A 10,235-nucleotide genomic window follows, 5' to 3' on the forward strand; every position below is an offset into this window, starting at 1 on the left:
GAAAATAAAGAAAAATGAGCTTAGTACCATTAGATATTTAAAAAATATTAGTATGGAACACAAGTGCCAAACTTGTCATGAGCTTTGGGTCTCAAAAGAGCTACCTATTTTATAAGCATATATATCTATGTAAATCAACTCATATGTACACGCGTCTCCCAGCCTGTCTCGGTTCAGTTCACGTGCATCGGTCAAGTCCAAAATTATTTTTTGCGTAATACAAGTTTGGATCTGGTCCTGTTCGAGTATGGTGTTTGGATCTGGTCTTATTCGAGTAGGGTGTTTGGATCTGGTCTTGTTTGAGTAGGGTGTTTGGATCTGGTCTTGTTCGAGTAGGGTTAGGGTTTAGGTTTGCTTGAACCCAAAGTAATGTGTCCCTCCAAATTAAATTGGTTAGTTGACCCGAAGTAATGTGACCCTTTTAGACTAAAACTATTAATCGGTTCAACTCGAAGTGGTTCATCCTTTCATTACCGGTTGATCCAACTGTTTGAATCCTTTCAATGTTGCTATTTAAGCCTATAAATAGGCTGTTAGTCTGCATATTTTTTTATAGAATTGTGTTATTTCTATTTACATTTTGAGTCTTCTGTCTATATTTAAGAGAGAGTACTGCATGATTTTTCGTTCGACAAGGCATTCAGATAGATGCTACCTTTTAAGTCCAAAACAATTATTATATCTTGGGAGATTGACGTTCACAATTCCAAAAGTAATTGGTGGAGTATAAATTAGTCTTAAAAATTGTGTTTAACACTAGACTCGACTTATACAAAAAAATTTATTTTATAATTTGTAAGTTTATTTAATTTTGATATTTTTCTTTAATTAGATTTTTTTATGACTTTTGGAATTAAATTGTTAGAGCTAACATGAGTTTCTTATTATCATATATAGGGAAATTTGGGTTTACTTGCCATATATTATTTTGGGATTTTCTTTATCTTGTTTATATATATTTGTTACAAACAGCCAACCTATGGCCGAAATAGTACATAATTAACCAGATGTACCGGCCAGCCTTTCATTTTTAAGGGTAAATTGGTCTTCTTATTTTCTTCTCTCTCTTACATGGTCTACAAATTAAATCAAGATTTTAATTCTACTTAATATGGAGATATAGGAAATAAATTAATATTAATTGAGATATTTCTACGAACATATGGCTTTGATTAGTTGAGATACGATTCAAAGTTTAAATCACATTATTTTCGTTTTAGGATAAGCAGTTTATCTCAGTTAAATTAAATCTGATTATAATCCTGTCCATTAACGGGCAAGCTTGAATATATTTTTCTCCTGATCTTATTCTAGCTGCCATCCTTCTGTAGTCCTGGATTATTCTATGAAATACGATTATGAAGAGAATTTAATGATTAGAATTTTTGGGGCTTTTGATAGCTGAAGTAAACTTTAATTAGTATTATGCAACTATGGTATTAGTTTCAGTGTTAGTGGAAACAACAGAATTGGATCTACCTTTATACACTGGTCGATTTCGCATTTGTGTTTGTAAATGTAGATAGAGATGCAACACTATGATTTCTAGTGTTTCCTCGTTAGACTTTCATATGAAATTGTGCGATAGTTTTTGGCTTTTTAGACTATATTTTGAGTACTGAAATCATCTTCTTTGGTTGTAATGAACTCTCCTAGAATCAAGTTGATATTACCATATATCAAGTAATAAATTGTCAGAAGAAGTCAGATTTGAAAAAAGTATATATTCTTAAAAATAATTATGGCACTCAAATTGTCATAGTACACAGTTATGAGCTCCTAATCTATACTATAGTCTTTGACCATTTGCTTCATTTACAAGAGTTGAGCTACAATATATTCAGCTTCAGCCGTTGATAAGGATATGAAATTTTGTTGCAAATCAGATCTAGAATGATTTGGACGTAAGAAAATTATGAAAATTTAGGTGGTGGTAGCTTTGTGAGTTAGGGTTTTAATGGCTCTAGTTTCACCTAAATTAGAGGTAAGATGAAAAGTTAAAAATAAAATAGTGGAGATAGGTCAGAATAGTTTTAGGAGAGGTGTCCTCATTTCACCTTAGTCTTTTATTTTTATAGTCCCCAACAAGTAAGCTACTTTTTAGCACTAATCTGATGATCTTATCTGACATGTTTGAACCGGTATGAACAAGCCCATTTCTAATAATGCCTTCTATATGTCTTTGCAAGATTTATTCGAAGATGTTCAAACAAACTTTGAACAATCAAAGTATATTTGAATGAGTCTGAACAAGCTATCACTAGAATATTTTCAAGAGCTCTCGAGAAGCTTTTGTTCAAAGTTTGTCCGAACAAGATTCGAACCATTAAAGTATGTTCGAACAACTTCGAACATACTACCTCACTTCACTTGAATATTTTTTAGGAGCTCTCGGGTAACTTTCGTTTGAAGTTTGTTCAAACAAGCTTTGAATAGTCGAAGTATGTTCAAACTAGTTCGAACAAGGTACCTCACTTATTCACTTGAATATTTTCAGGAGCTGTCGGAAAACTTTATTCGGACAAGCTTCTAACGATCAAAGTATGCTCGAACAAATTCAAACATAGACCTTCGAACCTTCTCTTGAAAAATGATTGGTGCTTGTTCAAAGTTGTTCGAACAAACTTCAAATGATCCAACATCTAATTTTGAATTTAATCTGGTGGAGAAAACTTGTTTGAAGTTGATCAAACAAGCTTAAAATGTTCAAAGCATGTTGGAGAAGCTTCAAACAACATAGCATTCTTCGTTAAACTTTGACGATGCAGATATGCTATAGATATTTACAACCGAGACTAAAGAGCATACAAAACAAAGATTCCTTTATTATAAATCTGCCAATTATAAAATAACTAACGAGATTTTTCTAGAGAAAATAAAATTAAGTAAAATATGAAATGATATAAGATAGGACGGATAGCTGTGTTTACTTCTAACATTTTATAATCTCTTGACAGGATGCAAGGTCCACAGAAGTTCTAACCACTTGTCTCCCGAATATCTTAAGGAGTGTAACTTCTGAAACAATATTGCAGGATGACAGAGGCTTTAATATCTGAGGTTCTTTGCAAAATTGGATCTATCTTGACAACTAATGTTGTGCAATCACTAAGTTCATACTTCGGCAAAGATATATCACTTCTTATCGAAGTGGAAAGTCAAATAAAGCAGATCCAAAGTGAGTTTAACATAATGCAGGCATTTTTACATGAAGCACAAAGACAAGAAGGCTATAAGGAACTTCTGGAGAAATGGTTGCAAGAGGTACATGTGTTGGCATTTGAGATAGAGGACATAATTGATGAGTACACTTACCTAGTTTGTCAACAGCAAAGTGGATTTTGGAGATCACTCAAGAGGAGATTACAAGGATATAAAAGTATTTATTCTTGGCAGAAACTGGCCAATGAGTTGAAAAAGATTCAAAATCGTCTTAGGAACCTTCAGGGTCTGAGAGTTACTTATGGGATTGAATTGTCAAATGTATGTGGCACTTCCGACAATTTTAGCGAAGGACGACAACTAGAATTTTCTTCTCATTCGCTACTGGATGCTGATGATCTTATAGGTCTTAGAGGAGAAAAAGAAAAACTCATTGAGTACTTAACAACTGGGGAAAAGTCAACCTCCGTAATTTCCATCTCGGGTATTGGAGGATCTGGCAAAAGTACTCTCGTTCGAAATATTTATGAAAGCAAAGCTATAAAGGAGCACTTTGAGTATCGCATATGGATTTTCGTCTCTCAGAATGGACAAGTTCAAGACATAATAAGAAGGATAATAAAGGATATTTTTGGCCACAAGGAGAGTCATGTCAGTATTGACACACTACGGAGAAATCTGAAAGATAAAAGGTATTTGCTAATTCTAGATGATGTATGGAATCGGAATGTTTGGTTTGATTTATCTAATATTTTAGGTAAAAACAGTAACGAAGGTAGAGTAGTGATCACGTCAAGAAGTCGGGATATAACCTATGGATGTTATCTTGAGATGCCTTACCTACAGATGTCAGAATCGTGGAATCTTTTTTGTAGGTGGGCTTTTAGAAACACGAAGAGTGGAAGATGTCCTCAGGACCTTGAGCATCCAGCTAGATTGATTGTGGAAAAGTGTCGAGGTTTGCCATTAGCTATTGTGGCGGTAGGTAGACTATTGTCATTTAGAACAATGGACGTAACAGAATGGATGAAATTCTATACGCAAATAAATTGGGAGATACGCGATATGTTGGATAACGGGCCAACGAGTTCCTTAATAGGAATTCTAACAGTAAGCTACAACTATTTACCAAGTCATCTCAAGAGTAGTTTCCTATATTGTAGCATCTTTCCAGATTGCTTAATACCTAGGAAGAGAATCGTCAGATTGCTGGTAGCAGAAGGTTTGGTTGCCGCAAAGATTACCGAGACATTAGAAGAAGTTGCAGAAGAGTACCTTAATGAACTTATTAATTGGTGCTTGCTCCAAGTTGTAGAAAGGAACGACTTTGGAAGGGTCAGAGTTTGTAAAATGCATGATCTTGTGCGAGCGTTAGCAATATCGATGTCTAGAAAGGAAAGATTTTGCATGACATATGACAAATCACAAGTGACAGTGGTTGACTATAAAGCCCGACGCTTATCAGTGAACGGATATAATGATAGAATACAGTCAGGCATTGATTTTTCTCATCTCCGATCTTTTTACCTTTTTGATAGCATCTACTCTTCTAAGCTGTTTATACCATGGCTAGCACGCACTGCACGATATCTGAGAGTATTAGATCTACGAGATGTACCAATCGAAGGTCTATCAGATGATGTGATGCATTTATTCAACTTGCATTACTTGAGCCTTCGGAATACCAAGGTTAGGGTGTTGCCGAATTCACTGGACGGACTTCAAAGACTTCAAACTTTAGACGTTTACGGCACTGCAATAGAACATTTACCAAGCAGGATAACTGAGCTAAAGAGGTTACGTCACTTGATCGTAGGGAAGGTACTTGATAAGGATTCCAGAAATTTTCACAGTATTAGTGGCGTTGAAGCTCCAAAGGGAGTATGGGATTTGCAAGAGCTGCAAACTTTAAAAGCTGTCAAAGCAAGTGAAGAAATGGTGAGAGAGTTGGGAAAGTTGAGTCAAATCAGGACTATTCAAGTACGAAATGTTAAAAGCATTCACTGCAATGAGTTATTCACATCCATTGGTAAGATGCATTTCCTTTGCAACTTGGCTGTTATTGTAAGTGATGAGAATGAGTATCTCAATTTAGAATCTCCAAGTCCTCCACCTCAGCATCTTCAAAAGCTTTGTTTGGAAGGTAGATTGTCAGAAGGTGCGCTACAGTCCCCTTTGTTTCATGCCATCCAAGCAAACCTCAAGTGGCTAGCTCTTGGGTGGAGTAGACTGAAAGAAGATCCACTTCCATCACTCTCTTCGTTGTCAAATCTAACGATGCTTCGTCTTCAAAAGGCGTACGTTGGAGAAAGCTTGGTTTTTCGTTCAGGGTGGTTCCCTAAGCTCAAAAGACTTGTTCTGGTTGATTTGCCAGGGGTTCACTACATGTCAATAGAGCATGCAATGCAGAATTTGGAGCAACTGAAATTGGTCGACTTTCCAGATTTGAAGGAGATTCCACAAGGCATCGAGTACCTTGCATCTCTCCAAGAGATTCATTTATGGGATATGCACCATGATTTCATAAAGAACATCCAAACCACAGGAAAGTTGAAAGTGAAGCACATTCCTATGATCAAGCATGTTTACCAAGATAGCACAGGTTTATGGACGACTACTAATCTATCTCAAACCCCCTTAAAAGGTGACATGGAATTTCCATTTTTATTTTTCTTTTCTATGCCACTTGTAAAATAGATTTCCAGAAAAAAAATTTCTTTCATTTTATCTGAATGCAACTTTTAACAGTAAATGCTGAGGTTTCTTTTGCAGATTCAGCAACAACATCCAATGCGTAGCTGTGCAATCAATCACTACATTTTCCAAGGGATCCACATTGGCAACGGCACAGTTTGTTCTTCATAATAGTGTGACGATCGTTGCAAGTCGTTCTTAATATGTTCTTCGTAATATTGTCGTGATTGGTCAAGTCGAGGGATCTATGTAAAGCCCTAGTACATAGAGTGTCAGCTTTCGTTCTGATCTGGGGAATACTGTTGTTGGAACAGATGATAATGACAGATCTTTCTGAGGCTGAGTTCCCCTTTATTTTTAAACTGAAAACGATATGAATTGAGAGATTGTTGTATTATTTTGCCGCACAATGTATAAAATTTTGGAGTTTACCATGTTTGAGCATTTTGAACTCTTGACCATGTCTCTTTGGTTAAATTGCATGTCTCTGCATGTATGTAATTGGTATCCGACCATGCCTCTTTGATTGAATTAAGGAACATGTGAAATGGTGTATTTATTTTATTTATTAGAAATATTTGAAATATTAATGTATCCTATTGTTTATTAGAAATATTTGAAATGGCTTGTATTCACCACCCAAAATATTGACCAAAATGAGTGAATCAGATTCGAGCCAAATTTTGGTACCCAAGTTTTGAATACTCGGCATAACCTCCTGAGCACCAACTGCTTCAGGAAAAATAGTTGACTTGTATGCCCACAACTGGTATCTATAAAGGAAATTGCATCTAATTTGCCACTAACCTAGTCATTGCCATGCCTAAGCATGATAGCTAGTACATTCCCTCTTTGCATGACAGCTGGTATCCTTGTATGGAATAGGAACGTTACCTTTTCTCCTTCTATAATTGTAAATTTATATATAAATATATATAGATGATCAATGAAAAGAATAGAGTGAAATCACATTCAACTAGTGAGTGCATACTTCCACTTTATGGTATCAGAGTCAATCTTCTCTAACGAGAATTCTATCACACCACCCTTTTCAATAGTCATGACAAACTCTGACAATACTAGCAATTCTCCGATTGTTAGCACCAATCCAAACACACCAACAGATACTATGCTTGTCTCGATTCATGCTTCTGCCGGGTTGTCATTGAAAATTAGCCTTTCTAATTTTCTTTTTTGGCGGGCTACAACCTTCTCCGTTATGTTGATGGGTCACTTAAGTGTCCTTTCAGCGGAGATTCCTCTAATACTAAGCAAGTCCCTATTCTCATTGGTATCGACAAGATAAACTCATGTTGCATGCCATCTTCGCTTCTAATGAAGCATAGACAAAGCTTAAGCAACTATATGCTAATCGTTCTCGGACTCGTTTAATGCAGTTGAAGGATGAATTAACACTCATGCAATGTGGTTCTCGGACAGTTCCCGAGTTCATGCAAGCTGTCAAAGTGATAGCAGATGAGCTAGCTGTCACTGATACACCTCTCTCTGTAGATGACATCACCCTCTAATTTATTAATGGACTTGGCCTAGAGTATCGTGATATTTCCGCACCTATTCGCACTCGAGAAACCTTGCTCTCATTTGAAGTATTACATGATCTTTTAGCTAGTCATGAAAGCTACATCAAACTATTGGAGAGTACAATATCACAGCTTGTTGCCACAGCCAATACCACTCAGAGAAAGAACTATAGCAATTCACACAACAACAACAATAGATACTCTCATTCCAGCTCTTTCAATTGACAAGGGCAACATAGTCCAAACCGCAATCAACAACGTGGTGATCAATCCAATCATAATAACATCATTTGTCAACTGTGTGACAAGCATGGCCATTCAACTAAAATATGTCGAAGCAGATCAGCTATCATTGCACCTAATGTAAATTGTACATCTATTGCCCACACCAAAGAGAAAAAATAGCTTGTTGACTCGACTACCTCTCACAACATCACCTCCGATCTATCTAATCTATCTATTCATTCTGAATATGATGGCACAGTTGAGGTTGTGATCAGTGATGGTTCAGGTTTGTGCGTAACTCATGTTGGTTCAATGCATTTTAAGTCACTTAATAAAATTGTTCATCATATTGTTAATCATTTTTCTCTTCCTATATCTTCAAATGAATGTCCAGACATCTCTCTTTGCACTTCGTGTCAGTGTAACTAATCACACTAACAACCTTTCTCTTCTACCTCTCTTATTAGCCATGCTCCACTAGAATATTTGTACACTGACATGTGTGGGGACCTGCTCATTCTTCTTCCATTTAATTTGATGGGTACAAATACTACCTCATTCTTATTGATCACTATACCAAATATTTATGGTTCTTTCCACTTAAAACAAATTTCTGAAGTAAGCTCTATTTTCAAAATTTTCAAAGCTCTAGTTGAAAATCAATTCAGTACCACCATTAAAAAATTTTATTCTGACAATGGAGGAGAATTCAAAGCTCATATTCCTTTCTCAAAATGACATTGGTCACTACACCACACCCCCCAACAAAATGGAACTGCTGAAAGACGTCATCGACACATTGTAGAATGTGGTCTCACCTAATTATACCAAGCCTCAATGCCCTCTTCCTATTGGCCATTTGCTTTCCACAGCTGTGTACCTGATTAATAGAATGCCCACTTCATTACTTCAAAATAAATCACCATATGAAGCTCTCTATCACAAATCACCAAACTACCTCAAGCTTCATACATTCGGGTGTCTTTGTTTCCCATGGTTAAAACCTTAAAATTCACAAACTTCAGCCTAAGTCTAAGCCATGCTTATTTGTTGGGAATTCATCTACACAAAATGCATATAAATGTCTCACTTGATACCTCTCGAATATATATCTCTTGGCATGTTACATTTGATGAGAACACAAACCCTTTTGCCATCAAATCCTCATCTATGCCGCTCTCTGGATCCACACCCTTAATGATGTCCTCTTCAATGCCATCACATGTGCTACGTGGTGATGCTTTTGTATCTACAAATCTGCCAGTTTCTTGGATTGCACCAACTTCATATCAATCGGACATGCAGCCTCCAAGTTGTACTCCTATATTAGAATCCATCTCCAGAGTGCAGTTTAGTGATACTTCACCTAGAGCATCTCATATTACTCGCACCCATAGCATAACAACTCGATCTATGAACCAAATCATCAAACCAAAACAACTATACCTAGTAACCAACATCCTCTTCCACCACCCAGTGAACCAACTTGTGTCAACCAAGCCCTCAAAGATCCAAATTGTAGGCAAGCTATGTTAGAAGATGATACACTTAGTTATGATCTTTTTTTATTGCATTATGTGTTTATTTTCATTAAAATAAAATTTTTGTAGGTCGCGTTCGAATGCAGGAGGGGTCGCATTCAAACGCCTTTGTGAATGCCTGCATCAGGTTTGCAAATATAGAGAACACATATTCTGCGTTCGAACGCGGTCGGGCGAGTTCGAACGCTCGCGTTCGAACGCTTGCACCGCGTTCGCGTAGACAGAGATGGAGCTTTTTGGGTGCGTTCGAACGCGATCGACGGGAATCCTCTAGGATTAGGGTTTCATAGTATTTTAGGACTTGTTGGCTAGCCTCTATAAATATGTGGATGGCAGCCAACTTCATTATGCTATTGGATTATTGATTTCTTGTCTCCTATCTTCTCTCTAGACTTCTCCCTCCTCCCTCTACACCATCCTTCCACCTCTATAGTTGGCAAGATTTCTTCTAACTTCTAATCTCCCTCGATTGTCGAGCAACCCCTCTTCTTTGGGATCTCGACCACTTCATTCCCTTTATCTACTTCCCTTAATCACTTCCACAATCCACCCTCATCTCCATACCCATCCATAACCCTAACATCTACTTCACCCGTCACCACCACCATTAACCATGTTATTCTGAGTTTTCGTCCCTGCTAAAGTTTGAATCTGCGAAGTGCATAAATACGAAAGTTGTAGATCAGGAAGTTATGGATCTAACCCAATTAGTTTCTTAATTTTATGACTACTAGTGAATATCTGACAAATATTTTCTCACGGTTACGCAGACTAATTTCTGTAATACATTCAGATCTTGAAGGAATCGTAGCATAGCCTATCTTTGGTTCCAGATCTTATCAAGTGGTATCGAAGCTCATCAATTTGGTATTAGAGTTTATCAATTTGGTATCAGAGTTTATCAAATTGGTATCAGAACAGATGAACCTCAAACGTCCATTAATGGTTGAAACAAGGAAGATTACATCAACAAAGAGACCTATGGAGAGCACACCAACAAGGGAGGACTCAATGCACGATGATCCTAACCGTGAGGCTGATTCCTTTGGAGCACCCACGGCAGGACTGAGTC

At 36.9% G+C, this 10,235-nt stretch overlaps 1 protein-coding gene across 1 annotated transcript in view; it reads left to right on the plus strand.

Moving 5' to 3' along the window:
• LOC140775116 (disease resistance protein RPM1-like) overlaps nucleotides 1–6,257 on the plus strand; it is a 40,287-nt gene extending 34,030 nt beyond the window's left edge. Inside the window, exons 2-3 of the mRNA XM_073118380.1 lie at nucleotides 2,958–5,806; nucleotides 5,935–6,257. Of these exons, the coding sequence (XP_072974481.1) occupies nucleotides 3,037–5,806; nucleotides 5,935–5,960 (2,796 nt within the window). The 5' untranslated portion in view covers nucleotides 2,958–3,036 and the 3' untranslated portion in view covers nucleotides 5,961–6,257. The remainder of the gene's footprint in view (nucleotides 1–2,957; nucleotides 5,807–5,934) is intronic.
• The last annotated feature ends 3,978 nt before the right edge of the window (nucleotides 6,258–10,235 follow it).

This window comes from Typha angustifolia, chromosome 2 (genome assembly GCF_048772165.1).
Source record: "Typha angustifolia cultivar Huaian chromosome 2, ASM4877216v1, whole genome shotgun sequence".
NCBI classification, from domain to species: Eukaryota; Viridiplantae; Streptophyta; class Magnoliopsida; order Poales; family Typhaceae; genus Typha; species Typha angustifolia.